This window comes from Eptatretus burgeri, chromosome 4, assembly GCF_056783735.1.
Source record: "Eptatretus burgeri isolate ZD-2024b chromosome 4, Ebu_testis_v1, whole genome shotgun sequence".
NCBI classification, from domain to species: Eukaryota; Metazoa; Chordata; class Myxini; order Myxiniformes; family Myxinidae; genus Eptatretus; species Eptatretus burgeri.
The window spans coordinates 126,134,121-126,151,900 of NC_140964.1; the positions used below are offsets into that span (position 1 = coordinate 126,134,121).

A 17,780-nucleotide genomic window follows, 5' to 3' on the forward strand; every position below is an offset into this window, starting at 1 on the left:
ATTCTTAGCACAATTACTGCTGGGAAGGCTATGGTAAACCACCCAGTGTAAACCTTGCCAAAAAACTGCTTCGGCAGCACCGACGCTATGTTAATAGAGTATTGTACATCAGAATCAGATATATGATCCCATCACCACATATTAAATATTGCATAACTTCATGATGCCATACTTTTCATTGTAGATGTGCAAAAAATCCTTTGTTTGATCATTGTTTGCACCCTTGTGACCCATTCATGGTATTACCTTGAACCACAAGCTGATCATTATGTTAGATATTGCATTAATTCATCTTTCGCCATCAACTGATGAGAGATGTTTGAGAATGCTTGGGAAATTGAGCCTTTCTTTGCCTGGGCAAACGTGTGCCAAGCTCTTTGCTTTCATAGCTGGAAAGCATTTGTGCTTGTGCACTCGAAGAACTGTCTCAGTTCGGTGTTCTGTGAAAGCGCTCTTAAGGTCGTAAAAAATTTTCCACTCGCTTCCTATCGGGGTTTCTATTGTGCTTGGAATATTGTACTGCATGGTGTTTTGGTTGCGGTACACATTGGTGACAGCTTGTGTTGTATTGAAATTATATTTGTAGTAACCTGTGTTATGTGATGTATCGTTTTGATTTTCACTACTCTCACTGAAGTTTTGTGCCACTCTTTCATGAACTGCAATATTACTTTTGACAAATGCCGAATGCTGTAAGAATCCAGTGACTCCAAGTTTGAAAATTGAAGGTGTGCGCTCCCAGGATTACGGCCTAACTTTGAAGCGGTGCATGGTAGTCTATTTGAGCATCCTATTCGGTTATAGCTTGCTAAAACAGGCCAAACTGCCAACAATGGACGTTTTGGGGTAAGTGCTCTTCTATTGGGGGGTGTGTGGTTGCAAATCACATGTGACTATTGCAAGCGTGGTGTGTACCGCTTTGATTTCAGCTTGGTATCAGATGTGAAGTGGAAATGCATGTTGGCGTGGTATGCCGTTGCACTTGTATTGCGTGAAAGAGACTTGGTTTGGAGATTAGCTTAGCATTGTTGTTTTTTTTTGTTGTTGTTTTTTTTCTCATAACCTTCACGTTTGTTTTCTTCATTTAAGTTTTGAATGTGTATATCTCGTCGTGTAATCACTGTAACCAGGGCCAAGACCTCCTGGATGTTGCCTGCTTCTATTCTCTTTGTTTTCTTTCTACGGTGTCTAAGGGTCAAAGAGGAGCTTGTACATTGGTTTCATTTGGGAAAATATAATTGGAAGACGTGAGTAGACCATGGACAGATCAACACAGTTTTGGGATTCTAAACTGGAATTGTGAACTTTATACTCTGCTAGGAATACTGAACAGGCCTCCCCATTAGAACTATAATTTTAAAAGATTATGAACCTTAATACTGCTACCAGGGACCAGGAGGTGGACCCGTTGTCAAATCTTCCATCCAGACGATCACAAATTTAGCGACGGGTGGTCCTGAAAGACTCTATGTCATCCACCGGGAAAGCCGAACAGATCTTTTCTTCAGTTTCCAACGTACAAAAACTCTTATTGAGATCTGTCATCAATGGTAATTTCTCCGGTTAAAAAGGATTTGGGCCAATCGTCAATCCCAGGGAAACATAACAAAAATTTAACCCTCCTCGCGAGATTTGGTGCCAAGTAACCAACGGCTGCGTTTATAATAATCCAATCCCAAACCACACACCAGGCTGACACACCAGTGGTGAGAAACAGATTTATAATAATCAAAAGAAGCAAAGATGAACAGGGAGAACCAGGAAAGGCACACACACATCACAACAAATAATTTTTCAATTTCCCCCACTCCCACAAACTGCGATGGCTTGCGTGATAACTTACTCAGTCATACTCCGAAGATTCAGACATGCATCGGTGACAGGACACACAAGAGAAATACCTGCATGTGATTGGCATAGGAGAGAGAGAGAGACACACAGAGACAGAGAGACAGCCTTTGGTGGGAAAGACCGCATCTGAGCTCCATTGTCTCGAGAACACACGCACTTGGCTGGTGTCACTTATTCCTTGTTTGTCCACCGTGTCCAACTGGCTGGGCTCCACGGGACGTCTCTCGATCAACTCTCCGCTCCAACTCTGAGCTCCTCCCTCTGCACTGTCCCCACTGAACACACTGCTTCTGTCCCAACCGCTCAGCTATTCTTACTTTGTGAACGTGTGCTCATTGGCTCTCCTCCAGCCTCTTGGAGCCTCTCACCACACCTATGCTTGCGAGCAGTTTCATGCTGGTCCTGACATTTGTCAGCACGGACGCAGCTCTTACCTCAGCACTTGGCCCAAAGCTTTACTTTTGCCATCCTCGGGGGTGAGGGGGTTGAATGGGGGTTCGACACATTATGATGGAGAAGGGTCATGGTTACCAGCTCCAAACAATCATCGACACATGCTCTATCATTTTCACACAGAAACCACACACTCAGGCTAAACATTCATTTTTTGTTATGATTAACCTCCGCCATCGAAGATCGGAGGTTACTGTTTTCACCCCTTTCTGTTTGTTTGTTTTTTTGTTTGTTTGTTTGTGGGCACGATAACTCGAGAACGGAAAAAGCTACCAATGTCAAATTACACCACGTGATTCAGGAGGCTGATGGCTAGTGCTCATTAGATTTTGGTCAAAATCGGTCAAAGGTCAAGGTCACAGCAAGGTCAAATATTCGATTTTTGATGGTTTGGTACAGATAACTCGAGAACGGAAGAAGCTACCAATGTCAAATTACACCCGTGATTCAGGAGGGTGGTGGCTCGCGCTGATTAGATTTTGGTCAAAATCGGTCAAAGGTCAAGGTCACAGTGAGGTCAAACATCCAAAACATTCGATTTTTGATGGTTTGGTACAGAATCATCTCAGAAACTTCTGGTTTGCGTCGCTACATTCTCTCGAGGCAGCTTTTATTAGACAAGGTCAGTGGTCAAGTTGACGATTTCGTAAGTACCAGTCTATGACTGCTTGTTTGTTTGTTTGGTGTTTGTTTGTTTGTTTGTTTGTAGGCACGATAACTCGAGAACGGAAGAAGCTACCAATGTCAAATTACACCTCGTGATTCAGGAGGGTGATGGCTCGTGCTGATTAGGTTTTGGTCAAAATCGGTCAAAGGTCAAGGTCACAGTGAGGTCAAACATTCGATTTTTGATGGTTTGGTACAGAATCATCATAGAAACTTCTGGTTTGCGTCGCTACCTTCTCTAGAGACAGCTTTTATTAGACAAGGTCAGAGGTCAAGTTGACGATTTCTTAAGTACCAGTCTATGACTGCTTGTTTGTTTGTTTGTGAACAGTATTACGGAAAAACTCCTCGACGCATTTCGACGAAACTTGGTGGGGGGATTAGGTATGGTCCAAGGATCATGCCATTAGATTTTGGACTTCGTCCAAAATCCAATATGGCGGCCATTTTGAAAAAATATTTGAATTTTTTTTTGCATTTCTGCATGTTTTAAGTGATTTCCAACCCCCCCCCCCCAAAAAAAAAAAAATATTGTTAGAGAAAAGAATATTTTTGCAACTTTTTTTTCAACAAAATTTCGATTTTTTTTTTTGCATTTCTACATGTTATAAGTGATTTCCAACAAAAAACATGCCAAAATTATAATTGCGGCTGATTTTGGAACTTCAGGTGGATATACCCACATAAAATCAATTTCTGTCTCAAGGAATCTAGTTATGACGAATGAATTGAGTATGTAAAAGTTAAAAGTAAAAGGGAAAGTTGCAAACTATAACTCTGTGAGCACTGTTGACATCAAATTGAATGAATAGGATATCAGGTTCACTTGAGTGACCTCGCAGTATTGGTGGCGGAGGTTTTGCACTCTACCGAGTGCTCCCACTCTAGTTAACCTCCACCATCGAAGATGGATGGAGGTTACTGTTTTCACCCCTGTCTGTTTGTTTGTGAACAGAATTACGGAAAAACTCCTGGACGGATTTTGACGAAACTTGGTGGAGGGATTAGGTATGGTCCAAGGATCATGCCATTAGATTTTGGACTTGGTCCAAAAAAAAAACTTTGAAAATTTTGCAACTTTTTTCAAAAAAATTTCGATTTTATTTGAAAAAGATTTGATTTTTTTTTTTTTGCATTTCTACATGTTTTAAGTGATTTCCAACCCCCAAAAAAATTGTTGGAGAAAAAAAAAAATTTTGCAACTTTTTTTTTCAAAAAGATTTCGATTTTATTTTTTTGGCATTTCTACATGTGCGTCGATCTAGTTTAGTTTATTCAATCGTGGTTCAGTAGAGTCTGATCCGTTTTGACCTACAATGAATAGGATATCAGGTTCACTTAAGTGACCCATCAGTATTGGCGGTGGAGGTTTTGCACTCTACCGAGTGCTCCCCCTCTAGTTCTTATTTTTATACATGGTCAAGACTTGTGGAAGAGCTAGATTTTAAGGTGACAGCGCCTAACAATGGCATAACTAGTCTATTTTAGACCCATTTCCCCCATTGCCATTCCCACAATACTTTTGCCAAGTTGTCGCATCATGATGCATATGCCTATGAACTGAAGACAACACATTAACGATGATTATTGATTATTGTTGCTAAATACTGTAATTACCTCCGCCAGTGAAAGTGGACGGAAATTGTGTTTTCACCCCTGTTTGTCTGTCTGGCAGGATATCTCAAAAAGTTATTGATGGATTTGGATGAAATTTGGTGGACAGGTTGTGTGCGTGCATAAAAGGACGATTAGATTAGATTTTGGTGAAAAGCGGATAGGAGAAGTTTTTAATATTTTTTTTCCAAAGTGATGGGCCAAAAATGATATATGGCATGATATTTCAAAAAAGTTGTGGATAGATTACAGCAAAACTTGGTGGATGAGTTTGATTTGTGACAAGAACAAGCCGATTCGATTTTAATTAAGGTATGCATCCAGATCTGGCCTATCAGTGGGATACAAAACGTAAACTGTTCAGCCTGGCAGAGGTATGCGCTCTACTGAGTGTCATTCTAGTTTAGCCCATTCCCCACGCAGCTGAAGACGGGGTTTGGCAATCACTTCTGTGTGTCTGTCCAGGCCGTAACATTTTGAGCAATTGAGCTTTTGTCAACAAATCTTCAACAAACCCTTATTTTGTGATTGTAGAGAACTGAAATTAATAAAATGTCCAATTTCTTCTTTTTTTTGTAATTGCCGGTTTTGTCGTGTTTAGTTTGAGTATAAAGCGGGCACGGACGAGCTTTGCACTTTTGAGATGCCTTCTAGTTTACCTTTGAATTGTAAGTGTGGCTCACCTTTGAATTTTAGCAAGCTATTATTATTTAAGGCTGACATGTTAGTCCGGGGGCTGAGGAGGGTCCTGTGTGCAATCATATGTCCCTTAATTTTGACTCTTGATCCTTGTAGGGGACCCCTAGGAGATTGAAAAAAACTTGGGTAAACATTCCAGATGTGGGGCAGAAAGGTGTAATTCAAGATGGCGTCCAAGATGGCCACCTCATCATTATGTCCAGTATAACTCCATGTGGAATTGTCCTCGAGTGATAAATTTCGTGTCTTTACCTAGGTTTTTTGGGTCAAGGAATCCATTAAAATCATTTGCAGGGTTAAAAAGTATGGGATAATGGTGAAATCCAAAATGGCCGCCAATATGGCTACCGCGCCCTTTCATCTAGCCTGTCAAGGTTCAGAATTGAGCTGGAAGAATAAATTGTTTGTCCTAATATGGGTTTTAGGGGTCAAGGATTTCACTCAGACCAATCAATTTGCAGAAGCAACAATGGATAATTGTTAATTCCAGTACAGGGGCTCTAATTGACCAGGACACAGGTCCCCTACAAGGATCAAGAGTCAAAATTAGGGGACATATGATTGCACACAGGACCCCCCTCAGGACTATACGTAGAATAAATAAGAAACGTGTTTTACATTGAATGAGACTTTAGTAACATTTAAATTTATACTATTAAATCCTGAGCACCGTTATTTACCATGCACAATGCAGTACACATTATTCATGAATCCAAAACTGTTTAAATAACTCGATCAGTTTGGTATACAGTGGGCATCAAACCTCCGACTATTACGTTGCTTATAATTTGCACAAACCACACCTACTTAGCTGGAATAACCCCGTTCGGGTTTATGGATTGGCTGCTCTGATTGTTTGCCTGGCATTTACAGAGTATGCAGCATCAAACTTTTCTTTGTCTACAAGGACAGAAGCGAGTGGCACATTTCACACAGTTACATTTTAAAGCGACTTCTTCAGGCAAATTACGATGGTATTTCATTGGTACAAGACATTCGTTTTCCATCATAAACCCATAGTCTTGTGGGCGTAGCGAAAAATCTCCTAAACAGTTGACTTGCATATAGGTCATATAGAATGCCCTATGAATATGACCTTCCGTAGCATAGCTGGTTGGGGGAAGTTCAATAATTGTCATCGACTTTCTGTGATGGTACATGTTGTAACGTGAACAATCCATCGTTTCAATGCCATGATTTCCTCCTTTTAACACTTGGACCAGGTATTTCTCGGCATTGTGCACACAGTCCTGCACATTCGTCTGTGCCCTTCCAAAGTCCTTTAGGTACAGAACAGGTTCTGCCTTGATACCAGCAGCTTTCGTGCCAAATTTGCTAGTAATGTCACAGCCAGTTAGTGTATGCATCGTGGGAAGGACTTCACACATTGATCTTCCAACCTTGTCAGCTATTACATGGAGAGGGATAAATTTTGTCCTGTCTCCAACTCCCCCTCTGAGCCAAAGTTCACGGAGTCCATTTGCTGCGAAAATATGATAGAAATATATTGCAACTACGAACACATCAGTATCGCTCGAGAGAATTACAATCCGTGTGCAATTACTTCTGACGGCATGAAGAGCATGTGGGATGATACGGATATCAGCCTCTTCATGGTCCGAGTCCAGTTCTGGGTGTTGGCTTACTATCCCATTCCTGATCGACTGGGTTTGTGTTGAGGTTTCATCTCCCACTATCCGACTCACGACAATGTGAACACCTATGGATTCTGCAGTAAAGTGGCCAATCAGCCATACTTTCATGAGCTGTTCTAGTTTGGCTTCGTTTGCTGCAGATGACCAGAAACTATCCATATATCTTGGTAACTTGCTTTCTCGTGTGATGTTACTGTACAAGACTGGGGGTTTCTGAGTTCGTCTGAGTCGTTCACTTTCTTTCACTGATCCTTCCATGTACGAATCAAAGATAAAGTCAATGCGGGAAGCATTTTTGCAAACCCCAAGGATCATGCTCAGCAATTGCTTGCACAATTCTCTGAAGGTATTCATGGAGGAAGTTTTCAGGTTTCACACATAAGCCATAACATCGACAATGTATCCAGTTGGCATATCCGTCCAATGCGTAGGAGCTATGTAGTCACCTGCTGTAATATTTGATTCACGTTCTTTCACAAGCTCATGTTTTGTCGGTTTTTTCATGAGTTCATCCTCATCACTAAATAAGTAACTAGTTTTGACCAGATCATACGTGAAAACCTCTTGGGCATCATACCCACGGACCCTGGCAATGTCCAGTTGCTTCTGCGCAACACCTAACTCCTTCTTGTCCTGCTTCTGTTTCCTTTTTTGGGGCTGATGCTTTCTTTCCCTCGGCACTTGCGAATGTCTTAACATTGTTCCTGTTGATTGTGTCACTCAGTCGTTTTGTCTTCTACACCAGGCGCTCCTTTCTGAACGTGTTGTCTAAATTCAGACCGGTTTCTTGAACAGACAATAGACTATCTTGAATCTCGTCTGGCATGATAGCTCTGGTGAGAAAGTTATGCAGTTTCAGTTCAGTTGTTTGCTTCACCTCGAATGGATTTTCATAGTTCAGGATGTACGCGATCATCTTGTCTACTTTGCATTCATTTTCTTGTGTTTGCCGACGACTGAATGAGTGATTGACAGTAAGTTCTGTATTGTTCAACTGTACATCTGTGACTTCACGAAAGGTTTGATTTACTGCCATCAATTCATGGTGAATGATGTTCCATCTTGTTACGAATTCTTTCCGTTTCGTATTGCCAATGATTCCCCCACTTGTCTTAGATGAGCGGTTGATTGTCTGTTCCAGACACATGTCGGCAGCAACAGCAGAGAATGGGATGGAAGAACGTTTCATTACAAAACGCCCAGCCATGAAATTGTCATGGACAACTGGTGCGTTCTCTGGTAGTTTTTTCATGTCCTCCAGGTAGAGAGAACACCACCGCAGATAGTTGATCGAGTCAAAGACCGCGAAATATGGCAATACTGCTTCAACCGATTGCAGGTGCAGATGCCAGTCGCCTTCTCTGTCAGCCCTCACAAGGCCAATGTCTAACCGAACCATTTCAATAAACCTTACCCAGTAGAAGAATGTTTTGCTTTCTGCCTTCCTTTCCCTTTTAAACTCCTCGAAATCCTCGAACAGGTCTCCCGATAGTCCAAGGAAAGAGTTAAGGAGCTCCTTCCTTCTCGACTTGTTCTTTGCAGACACCTCTTGCTTCATTTCTCTAAGAAACTTGAGCGGCTCCACATATTTCTCTACGCCATGCTTCTCAAAGAATGCACTCCATTGGAGTCTCTCCATAGCCTCTGAAAGGAGAGTCATGCCTTCGAGAGATCGAACATAATGTGAACCTCCCAAGATGGCCTGGGTCGTATTTGGACCAAATATTTCATTTTCGATCCATATACTCTCAGCACCACTACCATGAAGATACTTTCCTATGCAACCAAGGTAAATCGAAAGTAAATGAAACGATCCTAGGCAAAGAGTCAAGTCCTTGAATTCTCCTTGGCGCCACAACATAATCTCTCATGCGATTCTGTAGACACCTTCATCGCATGCTATAGCCAAGTGGTTCTGACTTAGCTGTCCCAAGACGTTCTGAAATTTTTTAAGAGCGGTATGCACTGTGTTGTATTCCGTGACCGGGTGTGGTAGAATTGGCAAGAAGCCTACGATCCTTTCAGGAAGTTTCTCATCAGTGACAACTGAGTTGAAGGCACTCCAGCATGGCATTTGTTGTTCATCGCAGTGCTGTTTGATTAAGCCTTCTTCTATATTTGACAAATTCATCCAGGCTAGTGACCAAGCAAGATCTTTTCCTTCCGTACTACATCCTTCACTTTATGTCGAGTTACTTACTAAATAGTCACTGGGTATCTCTCCCTTCTTTGTTGGTTTGAAGAAGTCCTTTAGCTCTTGACATTTTAGTGTCTTCTGAAATGACTTTGGACCATGAACTACACCAGTTTCCGAAATTCGTGGCTTCCTTTGAACACCATCTGATTTGTCCTGATATAAAACCGAAACAGTGTCATGAGTACCACCCAGACCCGATAGCATCGCCTCCTCGTGATCAAAATTATCAAATGCGGCAGTGGTGAATTTCTCTGGATTAAGATGGCTTGGCAAAGGAACATCATCAGTTCCATTTGTGCAAACTAAGTCTGCCAAATCAGTCTGATACCGGAGAATTTCATCGTAACTCACTGATAGTCCGAAATGGTTTAGAGAGGTGATGAGTGTTTTGCTCTTGCATGTTGCGTGGATTCCTTCTGCGCACATCAGATGGAGTGGTGTCCTGCGTCTACCATTATGGACCATCAAGTACAGAACCTGGAAAACTGACTTTAGTTTCCTCAGTTTTGGTGAATGAGCACTGCCATTACTACTAGTTTCTTCATCAGAGGTATCGTCATCATCGCTCAATGGAGAGTTGTTATTGCTACCCACGCTGCATTCAAGATCATTACTATTATAATTTATTAACACACACAAAAAAAAGTCAGTAACTCATCTGGGATATTCATATTATCCCAGGAGTCCTGCAAATCAACGGAATCACAAAACTTGTCTTGCAAATCAAAATTCAAGTCCAAAAGAGCATGCCTAATAGTTGATGCGCATTGAGTGATGGGATTGCTTGACCGAATGACGTCAGCCATGTCTGCAGGACTGGCGTTTAAGAAAACCATGGCACACTTATTTGCTTCTGCAGGCCTGGAAATGTTCAAGTCTTGGCCATAGTGACTTTCAAGAAAAAGTCGAATGTCTCTGTTCGAAAACGTTTCCTGGGAATCGCTGAATCCATTAACATTGCTACGGAGGTTGCTTAAGGCGAAACTTTGTCCACCTTTCAATGCGAAATCAATGTTCTCTAACAACCTTGCAAAACATTTATTTTTTGCTAAACTATTGGATGGTGCGTCACATTTACTTTTCGCACGGTCGTACCGAATAAGATAATTTTGGATGCAGTTTTTGTGACAATATATATCTGACCCAAAGACGGAGTGAACATCTTGCAGGTCACTTGTCCGATAGTATACTTCATCTTGAAAGAATACCACAGCCTTTAGTGACTTTTCTGCGCGTACATCTTCACAAATCCTGAATTTCTGTCGGTCTCCTTTTATCTTTACATTGGCACACACCGTACATTTCCTTTCAGAAACCGGTATATCAGTAGATGGAGGAGCTCGTGGTGCAATTCTGGCTCGGGTTGCTCGGCTCACAGATGGGTTTAGGACCAGTTCAACTCCTTCCGGTTCTTCCGGCTCTTCCACCGCTTTGGACGGCTCTTCTTCAAGTTTAATCAGTGTCTTTTTGAGGGTGTACGATTTATAACTTTTGTTGTTCACATGATAGACAAACTGTTTATGATCGACTTGCTCTAGCCTCCTTGCAACCAAGTCGTTACGTATTCTAGCAGCCTCTTGGACTTTCATCTGAGCCTCTGCGTTGCTGCATGTTGATTCTTTGGTGTCAATCTGACAAATAATACACTTCTTGTTGTCGACATCAGCGAATTCTGAGTGGCGCTTCTTCAATGTTATCCCTTCCATTTCGTTCAATGCCTGAAAAAGAGAGGTAAATATTAGTTGATCTGTTACGAATAAAATGTGATTAGACACCATTCAACTTCTCAAGCACTCTATCTTATCCAGTTGCATCATTTTACGAATTGTTGGATAATCAATTAGAGCCCATGTACTGAAATTAACAATGATCCATTGTTTTTTTAGTGCAAATTTATTGGTTTGAGTGAAATGCTTACCCCTAAAACCCATATAAAAACACCAAATTTACTCATGTACCTCAATTCTGAACCATGACAGGCAAAATGAAAGGGCGCGGCGGCCATATTGGCGGCCATTTTGGATTTCACCATTATCCCGTACTTTTTTAACCCTGCAAATGATTTTAATGGATTCCTTGACCCCAAAAACCTCGGTAAAGACATGAAATTTATCACTCTAGGACAATTCCACATGCAGTTATACTGGTTATAATGACGCCATATTGAATTACACCTTTCTGCCCCACATCTGGAATGTCTACCCAAGTTTTTTTCAATCTCCTAGGGGTCCCCTACAAGGATCAAGAGTCAAAATTAGGGGACATATAATTGCACACAGGACCCCCCTCAGCCCCAGGACTATGTCTGACATAATAGCTCGGAATAGGCATACTCAATTTTGAGTTGTCTATTCAGCGTTCCATTTCCGACGCGACTACAAACCATCCACCTGGTGCATTGCAAACAGGGCGCCTCTTAATGATTGCGCTTCCTCAATAAGTGGGCCGTCATTCAGAAGGATGTTGAGGTGGCTGTCCCACTTGCTGACATTCGCCGATGCACGTTCTATTTCCCATGGCGTCTTGTGCTGGTACCCTCGCTAAATTCAAAATTCCTACCCTCACGACTTTGAAAGGCAATGTCAAACCACCCCAGGTTATACCTTTGCTATGAAACTGCTTCGACTGCACTGATGCTCTGAAAAACAACATGGGCCTTTGATCGGATTACATTGGATTGGATTATGACTTTATATTTTAAATTCCCGATTTCATGAGTACAGTCGAGCATTGATCTAACTCTGAGACCGGAGGAATTAACTACTTACATAATCCAGATATTGTCCAAATAGTTCCTTTTTTTCTGTTCCTGACTTTAAAACATTTGAGGAAGTTGTGTAATCCCATCCGTTTCAGTGATGATTGCAGCATGCAGATTGCAAGCACATGTCGGAGGTAAAAATTTAAGGAAGCCGAATAGCACAACACAGTGTTGCTCCCGATGAGTGTACAAATAGTTCTTCGTGCTGCCTGAAGGAAGTTCAGGTTGGATTGTCGGCCCATAAAAGTGAAACGAATAGAAGACACTCTGCCGTGGTGGTTCTTTGAGGCAGTTCTTCAAGTTGCATGGCTGTTCTGTTCTTACGTTTTATTTCGAAGAGTTCCTTAGGTGCTTATTTTCCTTTTCAGAATGGCAGAACCAAGATTTAACAGCCCCTACTTCTGGCCGCATCCTCCAGCAATGTCAAACCAGGTACTTCGATGCAGAACCGTAATTTTGTTTTGTACTTTAATTCCGCTGCTGTGCTGAAGGACTATCGGGTAGTTTTTTTTCTTTCTGTTTCTTTCGCAGTACGTTGGGATGTAAAGGAATACGCTTCTGGTTAATGGAGTTCATAAGGCAAGAACTGTTGTGAAGAAATTGCGAAACCGCAGGCATTGTGCAGAACATTTATGAATGATATATCGGCTGCTCACTGCAGTTGCAAAACCTGTTTATTTTTGTGTTGGATGTATATATATATAAATATATATATATATATATTTTTTTTAAGAGCAATCAATCACAATCAGGCTTGAGGAACTTGTAGGTTGACTTGTCATAGAACTATGGTATTTGGTTGTTTGGTTATCGTGGATCAACTAAGGATAATGCTTACCAGCACGTCATTGTGGATTGAAATTTGACTGAAGCAGCAGTGTTTCTCTGCTGCTAAGCCTGTCTTTAAAGGTTCTTCGCAATGACACCGAACTTAAAATTTTACTCACTGGAAGTTTTGGGTGAAAGGCGCTGTGCAGATACGGTTCATAAGCAGTCGCCCAAGTATGAATGATGTCTAATGCTTGCACTTACACCTCAATCTATTTCCATCATTCATGTTTTGTTTTTGTTTTTTAACCTTTTATTCAACCACAAATGTGCAGTAACCTTTGTACGTGTCACAAATTATTATTTGTCTGTTCGGTGGTTTATTGGAAGTGTGCTGTTAACCCTTGTACGCTAATTATTTTGAGATGGAACAAAAAATTGAGGTGGGATGTTTATTCCGAAAGTTAAGTAAAGTAACAAGAGGACAAGTTATCATGTTGTACTTGGAATATAACGTGCAGAGAAAGGTCGTCAGGGTGCGTGAGCTCTTTGGTTCGTTCTGTGTATATAATCGTTTGTACGAGAAGTTTGTGGAGGGAGTGACTTTTCGTGAATTTACTCTCGGAGAATGTATAAATGGAAATCAGGGTGGAGAGGTGGAGAAGAACAGCCAGTCAAAATTTGCTTTCCTGTGTCCAGTGCCACATCGGAGTGCTGACATTACTGCGTTTACTGCTGTCTTTGAAAAAAACTTCAAATTTGGAGTTCATCCATCTGCTGGTTTTGGATTGATCGAGTAAAGAACCTTAGGGTTTTGTGACATCTGGGGCTCGTCCGGGATCAATCTTCCTACTGATGGTGTCGAGTGCGGCACAAACTGTGGACGAGGCGACGGTGCGTCATGAGATGGTGTGGAGGGCATGGAGCCTTTCATCTATTCTCTAAAGTTCGACGTACGCATCTTGTAGGCTGGGAAAGTTTCCTGTGGGGTTCATCCTCGAGTGAGAGGTAATCTGTATGTGCCGAGGAGAGGGCAAGAAGAACAATTGTGCGGTGGTCGCTGTGGGACAATTTTGAGCTGGGCCGTTTTTGGTCCATGCCGGTGAGGGGAAAGGAGCTGAGCCATTTGCGGGTCTTGCATCCGCTTATTTCTCTGCCGTGCTTGTGAGACTGCCCGCAGAAGGTGGGATGAGTGGACCAATGTTTTGGAGAAAGGTAAAGCGAGTACGCTGTTTCAAGTGTTTTGTGAGGTGAAGAATTGATCGCCATCCAGGCATGGAAATGTCCACGGAGTAGAAGATGGAGAGGTTTTTGTAAATGGTAGATAATAGGTTTTCAGGTTGAAATTGGAAGGTGAAAGTGTTCGAGGCCGAAAGGGAGGATGAAAGGGTTCGAGGCCGAAAGGGAGGATGAAAGGGTACGAAGCTGAAATTGAGGATGAAGGGGTTCGAGGCCGAATGGAGGATGAAAGGGTTCGAGACTAAAAGGGAGGATGAAAGGGTTTGAGGCCAAAAGGGAGGATGAAGGGGTTTGAGTCCGAAATTGAGGATGAAAGGGTTCGGGCCTGAAATTGAGGAAGAAAGGGTTCGAGGCCGAAATGGAGGATGAAAGGGTTCGAAGCTGAAATGGAGGATGAAAGGGTTCGAGGCACAATTGGAGGATGAAAGGGTTCGAGGCCAAAAGGGAGGATGAAAGGGTACAAGGCCGAAATTGAGGATGAAGGGGTTCGAGGCCGAATGGAGGATGAAAGGGTTCGAGACTAAAAGGGAGGATGAAAGGGTTTGAGGCCAAAAGGGAGGATGAAGGGGTTTGAGTCCGAAATTGAGAATGAAAGGGTTCGGGCCTGAAATTGAGGAAGAAAGGGTTCGAGGCCGAAATGGAGGATGAAAGGGTTCGAAGCTGAAATGGAGGATGAAAGGGTTCGAGGCAGAATTGGAGGATGAAAGGGTTCGAAGCCAAAAGGGAGGATGAAAGGGTACGAGGCCGAAATTGAGGATGAAGGGGTTCGAGGCCGAATGGAGGATGAAAGGGTTCGAGACTAAAAGGGAGGATGAAAGGGTTTGAGGCCAAAAGGGAGGATGAAGGGGTTTGAGTCCGAAATTGAGGAAGAAAGGGTTCGAGGCCGAAATGGAGGATGAAAGGGTTCGAAGCCGAAATGGAGGATGAAAGGGTTCGAGGCAGAATTTGAGGATGAAAGGGTTCGAGGCCGAAAGGGAGGATCAAGGAGTTCGAGGCCGAGATGGAGGATGAAAGGGTTCGAGGCCGAGAAAGAAGATGAAAGGGTTCGAGGCCGAAAGGGAGGATGAAAGGGTTCGAGGCCGAAAGGGAGGATGAAAGGGTTCGAGGCCGAATTGGAGGATGAAAAGGTTCATGGCCGAGAGGGAGGATGAAATGGTTCGAGCCCGAAAGGGAGGATGAAGGGGTTCGAGGCTGAGATGGAGGATGAAAGGTTTCGAGGCCGAGATGGAGGATGAAAGGGTTCGAGGTCGAGATGGAGGATAAAAGGGTTCGAGGCCGAGAAGGAGGATGAAAGGGTTCGAGGCCGAGAAGGAGGATGAAAGGGTTCGAGGCCGAGAAGGAGGATGAAAGGGTTCGAGGCCAAAAGGGAGGATGAAAGGGTTCGATGCTGAAAGGGAGGATGAAAGGGTTCGAGGCCGAATTGGAGGATGAAAGGGTTCGAGGCCTAAAGGGAGGATGAAAGGGTTCGAGACCAAATTGGAGGATGAAAGGGTTCGAGGCCGAAAGGGAGGATGAAAGGGTTCGAGGCCGAAAGGGAGGATGAAAGGGTTCGAGGCCGAAAGGGAGGATGAAAGGGTTCGAGGCCGAAAGGGAGGATGAAAGGGTTCGAGGCCAAAAGGGAGGATGAAAGGGTTCGAGGCCGAAAGGGAGGATGAAAGGGTTCGAGGCCGAAAGGGAGGATGAAAGGGTTCGAGGCCAAATTTGAGGATGAAAGGGTTCGAGGCCGAAAGGGAGGATCAAAGGGTTCGAGGCCGAAAGGGAGGATGAAAGGGTTCGAGTCTGAAAGGGAGGATCAAAGGGTTCGAGGCCGAAAGGGAGGATCAAAGGGTTCGAGGCCGAAAGGGAGGATCAAAGGGTTCGAGGCCGAAAGGGAGGATGAAAGGGTTCTAGTTGGAGCTACATCTGCAAGCTCAAGGGGATGGTGGCAGATGTGATGTTTGGTCAACATCTCACCTGTGCACAAAGCAAGGATATTCGGTCATAGTCGATGAGTAAGACTGTTATTACCTCCTCCACCGAAGGTGAAGGAGGTTATGTTTTCACCGTTCTTTGTCTGTCTGTCTGTCTGTGAGCAGGATATCTCAAAAAGTTATGGACGGATCTGGATGAAATTTTGTGGGCAGGTTGGGTGTGTGATAAGGACGAACTGATTCGATTTTGATGAAGATCCGGATCCGAATCAGACATTTTTTTAAGCGATTCCTCACCATTGAGGAATAAGGCTAAACTAATATACAGCACAATATCTCAATACAAATAGTTGTAGACAGATTCGCATGCAACTTGATGGGCAGGTTAGGTGTGTGACCATGCCGAATTGATTCTATTTTGGTGAAGATCCGAATCTCGACCTGGATATGAAAATTATTTCATTTTTAAAGTGATTCTTCAGCATTGAGAGATAAGCCTGGTGTTGGCTTCGTGGTTAGATTGGTGGCTTGGGATCCTCGGGTCCTGAGTTCGAGCCCCGTTGTCCACTCAATTAACACCAGGGGGTTGACTCAGCCTGTCGTCCTTCCGAGGTCGGCGAAATGAGCACCAGTATGCTGGTAGTAGGAGCACTGCATCAGCGGCATAGCCACACTCATAACCAATGATGCAACCAGCAGCCAAAAAGGCAGCACATGATGAGAACCATTGAGAGATGGGGAAAAACGATATAGTACTGGAAAGCATATTTCAAAAATGTATTGGGCCCGATATGTTCTCGTGGATCAGACATTGCGTGGTGGAGGTATGCGCTCTCCCAAGTGCCTTTGTAGTTACCGATGTTTTTGGGGGTTTTTTCATGTTTTTTTTTTTTTACAGGAACCACAACCTCAGTTCATCATCATGTTGGCTTGACTACAAGTGAGACTGTTCGTTCGCAACCATCCCCAATACCGGATTATCAGAGATTCCCTTAATCAAAACATAGTGGAGATGGGGATAATTTGGCAGTCTAATTTGCCCTATGCATCACCAATGGTGATTGTCCAGAAGAAGAATGGGACAAACCGTTTGTGTGTTGACTACTGGAAGCATAAGATCAACTGTATTTGATTCAGAGCTAATGCTGATTGTCAGTGTCCTCTTTCAGAAGCTCATTGACAATAAATATTTAATGAAGATTGACTTGAGCAAGAGTTATTTGCAAATACCTGTCGTTGATGAAGATGTACACAAGACAGCATTTTTGATTACGGATCGCACCGACGAGTTTTTGAAGATGACACTTGGAATGATGGATTCAGGAGCAATATGCACAAAGGGGTCCGCTTTGAAACAGAGGAGGGTGGAGAGCTGGGACCCAGGACCTTCTCGTGGACCCCGGGAGCAGGTAGGATGCCGTCCACCCGCGGTCCCAGAATCCTTTGGCAAACCACGGGAGCAGATGGGATCCCATTTGCAGGACCCTTCCAACGTCCTGGGACCTCGGGAATGGGTGGGATCCCTTTCACAGAGCTCAACCAGGGCTCGAGGAACTTTTCCAGACCCCTGCAGCAGGTGGGATTATATCCCTAAATATGTGGCCCTCATTGTGCCATTTATTGATTGGACCAGAAGGGGTCAACATAGTCAGGTGGTATTGGGGTTGCTCAAGAGAAAAGCCTAAACAACCCTTTAAAAGCAATTTCTCACAAGCAAACCCATCTAAGACCACTGTAACCAAGTGAGCCATTTATGTTCAGGCCTGATGCTTCTGACATTGCTGTTTGAGCTGTTCTTTTGCAGTGACACGAGGACAGACTCTTCCCTGTGAATTTTGCAAGCAAGGTAAATGGATTGTAGTTACAAAGATCCCCAGCGTGTGAGAGATTTCTGGTAATTTCTGGGTATAGAATCATCAAGCAAGTATGAGCAGTTTGTACATTTAGGGACTTTCGTAAGTGTTCTC

The 17,780-nt window shown here is 43.2% G+C and overlaps 1 protein-coding gene across 8 annotated transcripts in view; it reads left to right on the forward strand.

Moving 5' to 3' along the window:
• Positions 1 to 17,780, forward strand: part of LOC147029051 (zinc finger protein 362-like) — a 70,330-nt gene that overhangs the window by 9,736 nt on the left and 42,814 nt on the right. For 5 of the 8 annotated variants that reach the window (XM_085879961.1, XM_085879964.1, XM_085879965.1 and 2 more), the window contains one exon: positions 12,265 to 12,328. In XM_085879961.1, the coding sequence (XP_085736087.1) occupies positions 12,266 to 12,328 (63 nt within the window). In that variant the 5' untranslated portion in view covers position 12,265. Of the gene's footprint in view, positions 1 to 12,100; positions 12,121 to 12,264; positions 12,329 to 12,427; positions 12,476 to 17,780 lie in introns of those variants that run through there. The other 3 variants (XM_085879967.1, XM_085879966.1, XM_085879962.1) reach the window with 2 other exon arrangements.